General features: G+C 34.3%; 1 protein-coding gene and 1 long non-coding RNA gene across 4 annotated transcripts in view; one reads left to right on the plus strand and one right to left on the minus strand.

Moving 5' to 3' along the window:
• The window catches only part of LOC141384432 (uncharacterized), a 175,556-nt gene that overhangs the window by 12,734 nt on the left and 144,917 nt on the right, over nucleotides 1-17,905 (plus strand). For both annotated transcript variants that reach the window (XR_015476149.1, XR_015476148.1), the window contains exon 3: nucleotides 14,555-14,628. This is a non-coding gene — a long non-coding RNA (uncharacterized LOC141384432). The remainder of the gene's footprint in view (nucleotides 1-14,554; nucleotides 14,629-17,905) is intronic.
• Nucleotides 8,034-17,905, minus strand: part of klf7a (Kruppel like factor 7a) — an 89,261-nt gene continuing 79,389 nt past the window's right edge. Inside the window, 2 exon segments of one of the 2 annotated variants that reach the window (NM_001020643.2) lie at nucleotides 8,034-13,231; nucleotides 14,281-16,329. In NM_001020643.2, coding sequence (NP_001018479.2) covers nucleotides 16,278-16,329 — 52 coding nt within the window. In that variant the 3' untranslated portion in view covers nucleotides 8,034-13,231; nucleotides 14,281-16,277. 2 annotated transcript variants of the gene reach the window in all.

Here is a 17,905-nt window from a genome sequence, read left to right on the forward strand (position 1 = left end):
TCACAGAGTAGGATCACAGACCTCAAGGTTGAAGGGCAGAGTGTTTAGTCTGTGCAGTTGGTGTGGGCTATGATTTTTTATGTATGTGTGATCAAAGCAGTGGTTATGAAAGTCCACCTCGCCTCAGACTTCCTGCTGCTAGCATATGTGAGCATTCAGAAGGAAATAATTAAAGGAACCACCTCAATAGTTTTGTTTTCTAATACAAATACTAGTAAAATCATTACAGACTATCAAATTGTAACCATCAAAACCAGTGCATTTTGTATGCATCAGTATGGATGTGCGATTTATTTCAGATTTATCAGTTTTTGCATACCACTAACATAAGGAAAAAAAGACACAAGGTCTAATACTTTGCAGTTAAAAACCAATCCAATTAAAGTTATTAAATATGACAATTTCCATACGATAAAATATGATTTACCATTCAGTTGTATTGAAAATAGATTCATGTAGAGAATGCATGTTCACATAAAAAAAATAATAACTATAAATAAGAAAGGTCTGTTGTTGGGTGAATTTATGCCATACAAAATAAAAGTAGGACCAACTGGGTTAGTTTAGGGTTATATCTTAGGTGATATTCGGGGTTATTGTTTTGATCAATGGGCATTGGCATCAAATGGTATTATGTATATGAGCTGCTTTACTTTTTAAATTAGTTCCATTTTTATTTATAATTTAGTTATAATTAACTTTATACACTTGTATTAGGCATTAACCCTAGACTAAGGCTCTTTTTTTATGTAAACCACATACATTTAAGTTAAATAATTATTAACACACACACACACACACACACACACACACACACACACTCACACACTCACACACACACACACACACACGCACACACGCACACACACACACACACACACACACAAAATATATATATAAACCTACATACATTTTAATTATATAAATATTAATGCTAAATAATGTATATATAAATCTATATACATTTTAATTAAATATTCATACTAAAAATATTATACTGTATTTAAACCTACATACATTTAAATTAAACAAATTTTAATACAAAAATACTATAGAAACCTACATACATTTTAATTGTATAAATATTAATGCTAAAACTATTATAAACCTACATACATTTTAATTAAATGTTAATATTAAAAATAGTGCATATATAAACCTACATGCATTTTTCAAAATATATAAATATTAATGCTAAAATGATATATACATCTACATACAATTTAATTATATAAATATTAATGCTAAAAATATGATTTATAAACCTACATGCATTTTAATAACTTTATTATTACACATAGTATATATAAATTCACATACATTTTAATTAAATAAATATTAATGCTACATATATATATATATATATATATACATATATATATATATATATATATATATATATATATATATATATATATATATATAAACCTACATACTTTTTAATTAAATATTAATACTACAAATGGTGTGTATAAACATACATGCATTTTAATTATATAAATATTTATGCAAAAATATTATATATAAACCTACAAACATTAGTTTTAAATTTTAACTCTACACATAGTATATATAAACCAAAATGCATTTAAATTATATAAATATTAATGCTAAAAATCTTACATATAAACCTACATACATTTTAATTACATATTAATACTATAAATACTATATTTTGATCAAATTGCATTTTAATTGAATGAAAATGAACGCCAAAAAAGTAAATAATTATAAGCAATTTTTAAACTATAACAATAGCAATAATACAATTCATATCTAAAACTGTAGCACTAATGATTTATATTAATCAAGTATTTATGAAATGTTATGTTTTACAGCAGATGATCACATCTTTTATATCAGATTAATGTCTTTTAGCATAAGGAACACACTTTAAGACCGGTACAGATAAACTGAAAGGGTCTGTGTGACTCAAAATAAGTGTCTTCAGAGCACAATTAAAATAAACTGCAGAAGCGGGTATAGTGTTGTATCTGTTTGATGAGCTCATCTCTGTTTTCAGGCAGTGAAGCCCCAGAGCGCTCTCTCTCTCTTTCTCTCTGTGTGTCTGTCTCCCCATACTCTCTTGCTTCTAGGAAATATTCCCCCAGGATGCTCTTTGTTTAAAGCAAACAGGCAGAATCCAAGCCAAAAGCAGAACGTGAGCTCTTCAATTCATATACATGCACTGATCCTGATTCTGAGGCCAAGAGCTGAGTAAACCAACAATGCTGAGTGAATTTCTCACGTCCAACCAGCTGAGCTTTCAAAACTACAACACAAGATTATTATTCATTACACACGCGCACACACACACACACACACACACACACACACACACACACACACACACACACACACACACACACAGATTATTGTATTTCGGCTTTAATTAAAATTTTCATGAAATTATGTTATCTAAAATTGAATACATATAAATCAAAAGAAGATAATATGAATGCAGGACAGTTTTTTGTTTTGTACATTATGCCATAAAATGATTAAAATACTTGAATCCATTTAAAATACATGAAATGATCATTCATAAATGTAATTAAAAGCAATTTAGTTGAACACAATTTGGCTACAAAAATCCCATAATTTCTATTTTTATAAGCTAAATGAAACTAGAAGCTCAAAATTAAAAGCTAAACTACGTCAATTCATTCATTGAATTCATTCAAATGACCGATTCAGGCATGAAGTAACCGAGCAGATACACAACGTCATATGAGGTTAATATTAGGTTAGATTTAGGTCGCCAGCGTCTAAGGATAATGTTATTTTGACGTCCAATAGCAGCTATAAATAAAGTTGATATTTGGTTTATTTTGTTTAGATTGTGTTTAAAAATTAAAAATCCAACATCCAGCTAACTAGGCATGGGCCGGTATAAGATTCTGACAGTATGAAAACCTTGGATATAAATATCACGGTTTTGAGGTGTTGCGATTACAGCTCTAAAATATATTCTTTTTGAATGTCTGGGTAAATAACAACAACTTTTTTCCCTTTGAACACAACACATTTTAATTTGAGAAAAATTTAAAAGTATTTTGGAGCAGTAAATATGTTAGGCTAAATAATTCTAAACTGTTAACTTCTGCCACCTTCATTTGTTTCAACAACACTGATTTCTTTACCATTTAAAACAGCATCTTCAGAGATCTTTTCTGCTGGAGATACTGCTGTTCTTAAAAAAAAAATAAAAAAAATAATATATATAAATATATATATATATATATATATATATATATATATATATATATTAGGGATGTAACGGTATCAGAATTTCACGGTACGGTAATACCTCGGTATCAATTTCACGGTACGGTATTTATTGAATCATTTACAGGAAAAAACAAAACTTATGAAAATACTCCAAAAAAGTGCCAAAAGTGTCAATGACATACAAATTAGCCATCTATCTGTAAGCTTTGAAACAGGAACTTCAATTTTAATAACAAAAAAAATATTAAACCATGTAAAAAAAAATTTAAGTTTTTAATTTAGTATTGTTGAAAACTCATCACATTCAACATTTAATCACTCACTCACTTAGATAGAGATGGGTTTAAAGGAAAATTATCATATAAATATAATCTGGTAAAAGCTGGTATCTCTGGGCATTTACAATGTCCCCTGCAACAGAAAAAAAAAAACCTCTCATTTGGTACTGAGGTTTCTGGGACAACAGAGATATGACTTATATGACTTATTTCTCGAGCGCCGAAAACGGAGCGTTTCGAAAACGCTGGAGAGGCCGTTTTCATTCTGAAACGCTGCTGCTCCGTCTCAGTGTGGATGGGGAAAGACGGAGACATCTGAAAACGGAGGCGGGGCTGCAAACGTTCGCCTCTCTGATTGGGGCTTTTCCTCAATATTAAGTAGCCCACACACAGTTCAGTCTCGCATCCTCTTCTTGTAAGTTAAGACTTCGCAAGTTTGATCAAGGCTGCAGTCTCCCCCTTCTCAGTTTGATATGGAAAACATACCGAGGACACGGGTAAATCTTCAAAGGGAACAGTGTACTTTATAACTTCATTCACATCACCTTGGCTACGTTGTTTCACTTTCTCAACAATAAAATGTAAACATGATTTAAGGAACTCCCTGTTTCCTTTTTAATATTAGAAAACTTAACAGACAGCAGAAATGTTGAGGTGTCGTGCTGCATATATGAGCGTCATCTTCACTGTGTGGATATTTAAAACAAAACGGAGCCTATAACAACTACCTCCTTTCAATTTCAGTGAAAATACGAAACGCACCCTCTCTTTTGCTGAATATCAGTTTTAATAATCGACAATTATAAAAGTATAACATACAATAAGTTTATACATTGTAGGAAATAAAGGCAAGCGATCAGTCAATGTACCTGGATTATCATTAACTTATCTTTGCGCTTAACCAAAACATGTTACCCGTGAACAAGTAACTTAATAGATTCCAATGACCAAAGTCAGGGAATTGGCCTATGTCGTTAGATAAAGACAACAACATGAATAAAATATCACGTTTAGCAAATATAGTGAGATTAGATCCAGCGGGAGATGCGTGATGAGCAGTCCGACAAGCAGAGCTCTCATCTGGGTAGAAATGCTGGAGCGCTTGCCTGAGAGTGTGTGTGTGGTCACGTGATGTGCGTTTTCAGCGTTTTGGTGTGGACGGAGAGCTGTTCAGAAACGCTGGGTAAAACGCGAGTGTGGACGCGGATCGTTTTCATTCTACAACGCTGTTTTAAAACTAAAACGCACTCTTTTAAAAGGGGCCTTAGAGTTTTACAGCTCTTTTTGATCCCCGCTTCTAGCAGCACACTCCATTTCCGCATTACTGGATCTGTAGCGACAACAGACCGCAAGGGATGATGGGGATTGTAGTTTTCGCTACCTCCCGTTCGCTTCATTCGCCTGAGCAAATTTTCTCAGACCTATAGTTTTACCGAGTCATGCGACTTCGGTAATATCGAAAAAAATTAATATTGCGGTATGACGTATTTACAAAACCGTTACATCCCTAATATATATATATATATATATATATATATATATATATATATATATATATATATATATATATATATATATATATATATTTAAAACCTTTGATTTAAAGATTTAAAACCTTGACTTTTCCAAACTATCCCTTGAACACGGTGAAAGCCAGCATCTTAAACCAACGTAGTGACATTTATCCGTCAGGTATGGCAACCAAAATCCAACGTCTGTTGGATACAACGTTTGGATACAACGTCGATCTGACGTCATATTGACGTCCTGTGCCTACGGGGAAATGGTTATCTTTGTGAATGAATCATTTATTCACCCAATTTATTTTAAATGCAAATTTATTCAGAAATAAAGTGCCACAGCATGTTGATTGGAGGTGCACAATGATGTGATTATTCATAAATCTAATTCATAGTAGTAATTATAGTAACAAAAGTTCATTTGAACACTTAAATTAGTTATTATATATAATATATATTATATATAAATTATAGTTTTAATGAATTAAAAATAAAATAAAAAAAACTGTCAGTATGTGTTGTTAATTATCTAATATAAGTCACTGATTCATTCATTCATTCATTCATTCATTCATTCATTCATTCATTCAAATATTCAATTAATTAATTCATTCAAATGGCAAAAATACTTCTTATTACATATATTTCACAGTTCGAATGAATTCTTTCTAGTTCATTTATCATAGTAATGAGATTGTTTTGTTTGCTCACTGATAATGAGAACTGGGCTTGAAAATGAGCTTAATGAATCTAACACTGTAATGGTCCTAAAATAAAATTCATTCATCTCATCTCCGGTTTAATTTTAGGGGTGAAATACGAGCCGGACGTGGTCTTTTTTTTTCTTTGGTGCGACTCACCCTTTAAGCTTAAGGAACGTCATATTCAGAGATATTTCTTTATTGCAAATGGATTCCCATTCCCCAAAGCACTCCAGACATGAACCATCATGTCAGAATAATTGTAAAATGATAGGCAATAAGTCAGACAGATACAAGTGAATGAATCGTAAGATGAGGGTGCCCGTTTCAATTATGTACATTAGTTATAGATGAGGAACCTTTTGGGAATAACCCATACCGAATACATTTGCAGAATTAATACACTGTGCAAGGCCATTTTCTTGTACGTAATTGCACCCTAATTATCCATTAGTTATTGAATTACCCTTTTATCTGTTTGTCACGGGCAAAGGCTTAATAAATGGAAGAGAAATCATCAAGTTGGTTATCAACGCTCCAGATTTGCAGCACAGCGAGTGAGAGAGAGAGAAAGAAAGAGAGAGAGAGAGAAAGAGAGAGAGAGAGGTTGAACTACAGTAGGAGAGAAAGCTGGAGATAGACAGAGAGAGATATAAAGAGGCAGAGATGGAAAGACATACATATATTCATGAGCATCTTCGGGCTGTAATTAAGAATCAAATAGCTACAAGGAAGCCATTAGTTTATTAAGTGTAAGAGACTGCGCAAGCTACCCAGAAGATTTTTGGCTTCTCTTTCTCTCTGATGATGGAAATTATTTAACAAATGATGTTGACTCCAAATGTTTTTTGGTTTTAATAATTTGTATGAGAAATATAAATAATCAGTAGTGTGCTGTGAATTGGGGAGGCGAATTTTGAAGTTTGCTGTATTGTTTTAACAGAATCCAATCCAAAATAAATACTGTTATAAATATATTATAGCTTCATTTATTACATATGTTTATATTTGTTATATATTTAATACATGCGCACACACAATTCCCTATCATCTATCTATCTATCTATCTATCTATCTATCTATCTATCTATCTATCTATCTATCTATCTATCTATCTATCTATCTATCTATCTATCTATCTATCTATCTATCTATCTATCTATCTATCTATCTATCTATCTATCTATCTATAGTGTCTGTCTGTCTGTCTGTCTGTCTGTCTGTCTGTCTGTCTGTCTGTCTGTCTGTCTGTCTGTCTGTCTGTCTGTCTATCTATCTATCTATCTATCTATCTATCTATCTATCTATCTATCTATCTATCTATCTATCTATCTATCTATCATAATATAAATAATATATATAATATATACTCTTTGGTTTTTATTAAATCATTTAATTGAAAACTCTAGCAGAAGACAGAGACAATAAACCTATTGCCAGGGCCAGACGGAATCTGCCAACGTTTTTTGCTATTTCTGCAGAGAATTTTGGTAAAAATCTGCGGATTTCTGCGGAATTATTTTGGGAGTATCCAGCGGAGTATCATAATTAAACCCTTAATATATTAAATAAAAAGTAATAAATTACTGAATAAAAACTGAATAAATTCAGATTTACACATTTACTCAAGTTAAAAAACAGAATTAATAATGGGCTAAAAATCTGCAGAAATCTGCGGAAATTCTTTTTTTTGGGGGGGCTTTTTGGGCTTTTTGCCTTTTTTTAGATAGGAGACAGGAAGCTAAGTGGGAGAGAGAGAGAGGGGGTAGGGTAGGGAAATGTTGTCGAGCCGGGATTTGAACTTGCGACGCCCTGACGTGCTATTGCACCATATGTCGGCACGCTAACCACTAGGCTATTGCGCCGACAAAATCTGTGTAAATTCTGTGGAATTCTGCGCACGCAAATTCCATGTGGGCCTACCTATTGCATTCCTGAGCACTGGTAGATCTCAAAAGTGATGCGAATGCTATAGGCAGGGTCTCAACAACTTTGTCTTTTTCTCTGGGCGATACTTTTAAGCTGGTCAGAGCACGTGTAAAACCTTAAGATCTATTCAAGACCCTGAAACTAAACTTGTCAGGCCTATTTTCTATGCACTGCCCTTCCTAAAACATATAACAGACAGGAGAACGCTGTACCAAAGGAGACTTGTAGACTTATTTAGACTTGCTAGATTTGTGTTCGAGTCATGTGGACTTCTCGAAGGTGCTGCATAACAACCCACATGTCTCAATAAAGAATTTCCAACACAAGACATTCAGCGTTTCCCTCGAGAAATAACAAACAGATAACAGCATCAGTAAGATTCTACCATTTATTACACATAATGACATTCTTAAATAAAAATGCTTCACTTAACAGTTCTTGCATAGATATATTACAATACCAATTTAAAAAAGAATTATGAAACAAACCGGTAACAAAAATAAACTCTTTTCCTTTTTCCTTAATAAAGAACATTGTCATACTAACATCATATAATACAAATAATATATGCAAACACTTTTTACAGCAAATAAAACGAAAAATAAACAAATCAAAAAACAGCATAAATATAGGAGCAAAGTGGAAAGCATGAAATGCCCGCGAAAAGCAGAGGAATCGGATTTATCTTACAGCAGGAAGTGTGGAAAAAAAGCCTTTAACCGGAAAACTACGCTACGAGTGCAACAGACATTAGAAATCACTCTGTTTATCAGCTTCGTACAATCCATTTGAAAGCTTTTAGCACAGCGTTTTGAGCAATGGAAGAGTACAAAAAACAAAACGATGCTTCGAATGGGAGCGAACGGACGCCAGCTGCTAACGTAAATGTACTAATGCATCAATCCAAAAACAACGCACGGACCTCTAAAACAGACTAATCAGAGTTTCACAAGATATGAAATGCATTCAAACTCCTAATATAGTGTTTCCCTGCATGTTTAGTAGTGTCTCTGCTCGTGTCGGATTTGTTAATTGTACACCAAATGTAAAAATGTACCTGCAAGTGTGCATCGTAATTACAAATAATTGCATTATCCCACAGCAGAAAGGTCAGTAAGTTGTCGATTTTAAAAGCGGCGAACGCACACGCTTTATACACACTTGAGGGATGCTAAAAGACAGTGCACATAAAAATAGTAGACGACGAGCTTCTCTGCGGGGCTTCTGGAGTCCATTAAGACAAACACATTAGCTGGTTTTGACCAAGGTAACGTCCCTAATTGGTCCTGCTGGAGGATGTTAAAGAAGGACTTTTAGGAAAAAGGTGCACTTAAATTGAACAAATGGTCAAGTCCATGAGGGAAACTGTTAGAGAGCGTCGTATGTCATGATTCGTGGATTGCAATAACTTGACGAGCTCTAAGAGAATTTGAGCACAAGCACAAAAGTTTTGTATTCAGGTGCACTGCAGATCCTCACAAAACATGATGGTCAAGAAATGGCCAGGACATATTTCACCCTAAAACTGGATATATTAGTTAATTAAAACTACAATTGTGACATTTATATTGCAATTATTAACAGTTAAACAGGTTTTAGTTAGATATGGATGCTTGTTCCTGCTATATGTTGATAATAATATTAATAAAAACAGTCCCAAGTTCATGTTTTAGACTGAAAAATATACATTAAATTTACTACATTTTTAAAGGTAAGTGGTTCTAAACAACTGATTTAGGCTGAATTTTAACAAAAAATTGAACGTTACTACATTTAAATTTGTTTAAATTCAGTCCATATGAACTTTTTGCAACCACTTACCTTAAAAAGATGTAGTAAACGCAATTGTTTTCACTTCTAGTTTTTGAGATGAAATGTGATCCGAGCATATTCTTGCCATGTTTTGTGATATTCACTCATAAGCTGTTTCTCATATGTTTTATCCATCTAGGAGTATCGCAGGAGCCCCTAAAATAAACACTTTCAATGAGCATCACCAGGCTTGATCACCTGTGTTACCTGCACTGTAAAAAAATCTGTTATTTATAAAAACGTAAATTAACGGCAGTTAAATTACAGTAACTTAACATGAAATTTAACGTAAAATACGTAATCATAAAATAACGTCAGTTAAATTACAGAAATTTAATGTAAAATAACAGACGGTAAATTACAGAAATTTAACGTAAAATATGTGAACATAAAATAATGACTGTTAAATGATAGAAATTTACCGTAAAATAACAGACAGTAAATTACAGAAATTTTTCATGAAATTTTATGTAAAATATGTAAACATAAAATAACGGCCATTAAATTACAGACATTTACCGTAAAATAACAGATGATAAATTACAGAATTTTTTCATGAAATTTAATGTAAAATATGTAAACATAAAATAACGGCCATTAAATTACAGAAATTTACCGTAAAATAACAGACGGTAAATTACAATTTTTTTTTTCATGAAATTCAATGTAAAATATGTAAACATAAAATAACGGCCATTTAATTACAGAAATATACCGTAAAATAACAGATGGTAAATTACAGAAATTTTTCATACAATTTTAATGTAAAATATGTAAAATATGCAAACATAAAATAACGGCTGTTAAATTACAGTAATTTACCATAAAATTAAATATATCGTAAAATTTTAATTTAAGAAAATTTCTGCAATTTAACATCTGTTATTTTAACGGTAAACGTCTGTAATTTAACAGCCGTTATTTTACATTTATTTTCTGGCATCTTAGCTGATGAAAAAAAAAAAAAATAACAGATTTTTTTTACAGTGTAGTGTTGGTTGTTTATGGAAATATTGGATTGTTTTTCCCAAAAATGTGGGACAGCATGATGCATATTATTGTTTGCATATCCCACGATCATGTTCTGATATAAATTTTGAACTACAAATTTTTACGGTATGTTGTAAACCTCCAGGTTGCAGTCTTAAAGGGCTGGTTCACCACAAATGGGAATTTCTCTCATTATTTTTTCACCCCCAACTTGTTCGCCCCAACCTATTCGAGTTTCCTCCTTTTGTTGATCACAAAAGAAGATATTTCAAAAAATGAAGTAGCCATTGATTTTTATAGTAGGTTATTTTCCCTATTATGAATGTCAGTTAGTTTCCATTCAATGATGTGGATTTAATCTATGTGCAAATTTGAAATATCGCATAAAACATATGCGAATGAAGCACCGTTTCCATCCAAAATGGTAACTTCCTGATAAACTGATGGCAAATAGCAAAGAGAAAATCTGAATTTTCTGCATTATTTTAGCCAATGTGAACTTTTTTCTTATGACACACTAAGGGCCGGTGTCACAGACAAGGCTTAGTCTAAACCAGGATTAGATTTTAGTTCAATTAGGATTTTTAAATAACTTTAATAAACGTACACTACAAAAACATTACTGTTTTGTATCTTGAGACAAAACAATAGTACTGACACATTTTGAGGTATACCAGTACAACTTGCTTTGTTACAATATCTCATACATGCATTTAACTCTAGGACTAGATTAAGCCTTGTAGTTATACTGCGGGTATATGTGCCTTAGAAAACGAAACACAATAAACATGCGTTGATTATTCGAGTCGTGAGACGGACTTTGGGAAGCTCTTGGAGGTAATACTAGTGTACCACTTTGATGATGGGCTTTAGCTGAGGGATATTAAAATTACAAAAACAACATTTTAGATATTTTACAATGTGCTCTGTCAACTAGTTTGTCCATTAATGACTATTTTTGTCATTGCAAGATCTATTAAAACAAAATCACATGACTTTTTTGATGCGCATGCTCTAGAATTTATTCAGTAAATGTGTTTCCATTCTACCCTTTGCACCTTTATGTGTTATCGAATAAAAAGTTTATCCTACTCAGTTTTTATGCACATTTTTAAAAATGTATGCATATCCTGGCATTTATATTAAGCATTTTTATGACACATTTCAAAATTAGATGTATGGTAACAAGGCTAATTGCTATTGTTCTTCAAAATATCTTCATTTGTGATCGACAGAAAAAAAAACCTCAAAGGTTTGAAACCACTTGAGGGTGAGTAAATGATGCATTAAATTAAATTTTTCGGTGAACCATCTCTTTAAATCTCTAAGAAAAGCAAGCTTCGTGCACTAGATTTTAGCTTGAAATGGTCTGTGCGACGGTCTCTTGAGGACAGGGGATGCGCGCGACTCTGCTCTGGATTCCTGTGACCTTGTGTCTTTGTTATTTTTCATGGAGCTAATGTGGACAGGGAGGGAAGTAAGCCGACACCCGGCTACACGGTCAAATTGACTGTGTCGGGCAGTTGCGATAAGATCTCCCGGTCAGCATAAGTGTGGAGTATGACCCCCAGTGTGGTCCTACTCCGTTACGCCCCATTGAGGGGGTGACCAGTGCCTGGAGAGCCGAATTCCATTCTCATTACCCATACTGCCATTCTGACAGACAAGGCCTCCCGTTGGTTCATGTCAGACAAGTGAGTGAAAAGGACAAGGAACTGACTGACAGTGTGAACAAGTCATAACAATCCTTGTCTAACACTTATTTCTGGATGAAAGGAGTAAAATCTGGAGATGTGGTTATAAAATGTCATAGAAAGAGATGATTTTTGCTGACTTGAATGTGTTAATATGTCAGATATGAACTGGAAATCTTGACAAAGTCTGATTTATGAGATATAAGCCAAACATTTTTGGAGTTATGAACTTGATTTTGGAGATTGTGAAACGATAAAACATGTGTATGTCATTTAAATTACATATATTTTTCCATTTTTAAGCATCTATTTTAGGGGTTTAGATGTAAAATGCATATTTATACACTATGGATAGTTTGCATTGGTTAAGGATTAATAAATCAAATCTAGGTGTGCTGTGCTCATTTTATAGATTTTTAGATCTGGGGCTCTGATCTGGGGCTCTAATAGACATCTAAAAATAGTTGTCTTGGCTAAAACAAGGCTAAACTTGGGCAGTCAGTGAAAATCTAATAGACCTCTAAGAATAGGCTAAAACTTGACTAGTCATTAAATTAGACAGACTTTATATTTGTAGTCCATTTGTAACATTAACATTTGTAGTGTATTCATTTCTGTCTATTTGATGACTAGTCTAGTTTTGGCTTAATCTTAGAAGTCTATTAAGATTTTCACTGACTGCCGAAATTTAGCCTTGTTTTAGCCAAGACGACTATGTTTAGATGTCTATTAGTCATCTATTAGACATCTTTTAAAAACAAAACAAAAAATTGCTTGCTGAGTTACACCACAATACACAAGACTGCTATAACAGGATCATATGAACAGTTATTCATCTTCATGTCAGGTCCAAACCTCCTACACAATGTCATAAGACGTTAATACCAAAATTCAATGTCAAAGAACAACATTATTTTGACGTCAAATAATAAAGTATAATGATGTTGATACTTGGTTGAATTTAGGTTGTGTTGGAAAGTGACCAAAATCCAACGTCTAACCAACATCTTAAACCAACGTCATATTGATGTCAAATACTGACATTTAGTTGTCAGGTGTGGCAACCAAAATCCAACATCTGATAGACATATTGGTATCGTCAACACAACTACATCATTAGACGTTGATATTTGGTTGATTTTAGATTGGAAGTTGGACATTGATGTCGACCTGACACAGCAATGGTGTACAACGTCAATCTGACATCATGTTTATGTCCTGCAATTTTGATTATGTGGACTTTGGTGTTGAAAAACTATTTAGTGTTTAATAGACGTCTAATAGATATCTAAACATAGACAGCTTGGCTTGAACAAGGCTAAACAGTAAGTAAGGCAGTCAGTAAAAATCTAATAGATGTCTAAGAATAGCCCAAAACTAGAATAGTCATCAAATAAACAGGTTGGACAGACTTTATATGTGTAGTCATTTATTTCTGTTTATTTGACGACACCTACACAATGTCATAAGATGTTCATATCAAGTTAGATTTAGGTCGCTATGTCAGGTGAACAAAATTGAATGTCTAGCCAGCGTCTAAGGACAACGTTATTTTGACGTCTAATAATGAAGTAAAATGACGTTGATATTTGGTTGATTTTAGGTTGTGTTGGAAAGTGACCAAATCCAACGTCTAGCCAACATCTTAACCCAACGTCATATTGATGTCAAATACTAGTCGAATAATAGTCGGGTATGGCAACCACAATCCAACGTCTGATACACGTCATATTGGTAACGTCAACACAACTACATCATTAGCTGTTGATATTTGGTTAATTTTAGGTTGGATGTTGGACACTGATGTCGTCCTGACGTTGGGTTCTGACATCAACCCGACGTTGATATTTGGTTGATTTTAGGTTGTGTTGGAAAGTGACTAAAATCCAACATCTATCCAACATCTTAAACAAACGTCATATTGATGTCAAATACTGACATTTGTTCATCTGGTATGGCAGCCAAAATCCAACATCTGATAGACATCATATTGGTAACGTCAACACAACTACATCATTAGACGTTGATATTTGGTTGATTTTTAGGTTGGACATTGATGTCGACCTGACGTTGAGTTCTGATATCAACCTGATTTTCATTTCCAAACAAAATGCAACGTCCTGACGTCTGACGTCATGTTGGCATGTTTATTTCTGCTTATGACTTAAGCAGAATGCTTGCTTCAAAAATTATCTTAAAAAGACTGATATAGCTTTGAAGATGCGCTGTAATGATAATTGCAAAAGGTTTTTGTTTTGTGTATTTTTTGGAATTGTGTCAAGTTTGAATATGTGGACGTTAAAATGAAGTTAAATTTGGAATATTTTCACATTTACTTTATCTTAGTGCTTTAATGCCAATTGTCAGACTTTGAAATCCCCCATTGTTTTTGATTGTAGGAAAAAAAGAGACTTCATTCTTCAAAACGTCTTTTGTCTTGCACTGAAGAAAGAAGGTTTGGAGCGACACGAGGGTGAGTAAACAATGGCAGATTGTTCATTTTATGTGCGTTATTCCTTCATCAACGAGCCTTTGTGTAGATCTTTATGCATGAGCCACAGTAGGATCTATCGTGAGCAATGATTGCATAAGTGCAGGGCCGTCCACAATCATCCAACCTTACATTCACATCCCACACTTGATTGTACGCTGTAATTTAAACCTCACTTTTACTATACATTTTTTTTTTCACACTGTACAGTTGTTTTTACCGGGAACACTAAGCAGACAGATATGTAATGTGTAAGAAAAAGCCCATTACAAAGCCTAAACATGTAGATGCCACCTATAGGACCAGCGAAACACAAAACGCACACTATTTTTTTTTTTTCAATTTATGATGCTTTCTACCATCCAAACTAAAATAACAGATGGGAAGTGTCTGTCCGGACAGTTTTTCGGGACGTTCTACACAACCTAAACTTTTCTGATCGCAAATCTTGCCTTGAATGATGGAAGTCATTATTTTGTTGTGAAGTCCGCAGATAAACCATGGTGCTTTTCTCATTTCATGCTAGTCCTAGAAATCCCGAAGAAACCCAAGTTTATGGGGGAACATTTCATGGGTTATAAATAATGTTGAGGAATGCTCAAAACGTGTGCAACAACAACATTGCTTTTTTCTTTTTTTCTTTTTTGCCACTAAAAGTTTGCGTTTCTAAAGAAATGAAGTCCACCTCAGATGCGGTCTGTGCCAGTGTAGAATCCACTACTTTTCGCTTGTGCATATGGCAGTTTTTCTTTCTTTTTTGGTCCATTTTTGTTTCTTTTTCTATTTTGTACACATCCACAGGAGAAAAGCAAAAAAAGAAGTCTTCTGAATTATATAACATAGTCATCATTCAAAAAGATCTCTTCCTTAATTTTTTTTTCTTTATAAAAAGTCTCAAAGTGTCGCTGCGCAGCGGTTGGTTGGTTAGTTGGCAGGGAGGGATGTGAAAGAGAGAGATTTGTCCATCTATGAAGAAGGTAAGAGCGTTTCTTTCACTCCTCCGGTCAAATACACATATAAAAGCGATTCATCTTGGTCGCCTTTTGAAATCCAGATTTCTCCAGATGGACATTCCACTTTAGATCTTGGCGGGATCAAAGCAGAAGGATAATCCTTGCTCAAAATGAAACAAACAAACAAAAATCCATCTCTTTGGATTGACGTCCTATCGCTACGATATTCTCCAAAGGAGATGCATTCACGTCCTGCACGGTGCAGCAAATTAAATCTGGAGCAACAATAGCTTTTGTCTGTGACAATATGCGCAAGATGTCTAAGTAACATTGGCAAAATCTTTAATGGGTCTTGGAGAGCGCATTATTCGTAACTAAATCAAGTCATTGATGTTGTGAGTACCAACTGAAGCACATTGACATGAGCTGTCATAACACCTTCTCAGATCTGTAGACCGCAGAATGTACATCCTCATGGTCAGATGTGACTTGCATCTCGCCGATCAAACCTCAAGACCTGGTGTAAGTTCAGCTCTTGCTGGTTGTTTCCACACCGGGGTCTCCCTCCAGTGGGATGAGCCAACGGCCTGAGTGGTATTCGGCTCTTTCCCATAATCCCCCTCTTTCTCTCCCTCGGCCTTCTCTCTGTCTCTTCCTCCCGCCTCCTCCTCTTCCTCCTCAGACGTGCCTCTTCATGTGCAGTGCCAAGTGATCGGATCGAGAGAAACACCTGAAGGGAGAGAGGGAAAAAGAACTGATTAGGGAACCTGACTGAAATCTGATCTTTATGGATCGTCTATCAATATTTCATTAGGGTTTGAAATATGACGTGGGTTTGATTCTGTGAGCATCATCCTGATATTATCTGATGACGCACATAAAACAGATGGGTTGGAAGAGAAAGGAAGATTATTCTGTCCCCCAGTATGGTCTCTAAAGAAATTATGGAAGCATTTTATTTTACAGTTCCGATTCTTTAAATGAACATACTAAAGCGCCATTTGCCATTAGCCTAGAGTTCTGTCTGATATTAAAACTAGTCTAAAGCGCCATTTACTGTTAAAAACTATGCTCAGAATCAATTCAAGGCAGAATAGCAATGTGTTTGGAGCTTGATCTGCTTTTACTAGCCTAGAGTGTGATCTACTGTTTAAAACTAGCCTAGAGTGCTGTCTGCTATTAAAACTAACCTAGCGCGCCATCTACTGTTTAAAATTTGCCTAGAGCGCCATCTGCTGTTAAATACTAGTCTAGAGCGCCATCTGCTGTTAAATACTAGTTTAGAGCACCATTTGCTGTTAAAACTATGCTCAGAATCAATTCAAGACAGAATAGCAATGTGTTTGGAGCTTGATCTACTGCTAAAAACTAGCATAGAGCGCCATCTACTGTTCAAAACTAGCCTAGAGCGCCATCTGCTGTTATTAGCTAGTCTAGTGCGCAATTTGCTGTTAAAAACTGTGCTCAAAATCAATTCAAGACAGAATAACAATATTTTTTGAGCTTGCTCCGCTGTTAAAAACTAGCCTAGAGCGCCATCTACTTTTCAAAACTAGTCTAGAGTGCCGTCTGCTATTAAAATTAGTCTAGAGCGCCATTTACTGGAAAAAACTATGCTCAGAATCCATTCAAAACAGAATAGCAATGTGTTTTGAGCTTGATCTGGTCTTAAAAACTAGCCTAGAGCGACATCTACTGTTCAAAACTAGCCTAGAGTGATGTCTGATATTAAAACTAGTCTAAAGTGTCATTTACTGTTAAAAACTATGCTCAGTATCAATTCAAGACAGAATAGCAATGTGCTTTGAGCTTGCTCTGCTGTTAATAACTAGCCTAGAGCACCATCTACGGTTCAAAACTAGCCCAGTGCGCCATCTGCTATTAAAACTAACCAACAGTGCCATCTACTGTTTAAAATGAACCTAGAGCACCATATGCTGTTAAAAACTAGTCTAGAGCGCCATTTGCTATGCTCATAACTCATTGCTATTCTGTACTGAATTGACTCAAAGCATAGCGAATGGTGCTCTAGACTAGTTTTTAACAGCAGATCAAGCTCAAAACACATCGATAGTCTGTCTTGAATCGATTCTGAGCATAGTTTTTAACAGCAAATGGCGCTCTAGACTAGTTTTTACCAGCAGATGGCACTCTAGGCTAATTTTAAATGGCAGACGGTGCTCTAGGCTAGTTTTTAAGACCAGATCAAGCTCAAAACACAATGTTATTCTGTCTTGAATTGATTCTGAGACTGATCTGCTGTTAAAAACTAGTCTAGAGCACCATCTACTATTCAAAATTAGCCT

This window comes from Danio rerio, chromosome 1 (genome assembly GCF_052040795.2).
Source record: "Danio rerio strain M-AB ecotype USA chromosome 1, GRCz13ab, whole genome shotgun sequence".
NCBI classification, from domain to species: domain Eukaryota; kingdom Metazoa; phylum Chordata; class Actinopteri; order Cypriniformes; family Danionidae; genus Danio; species Danio rerio.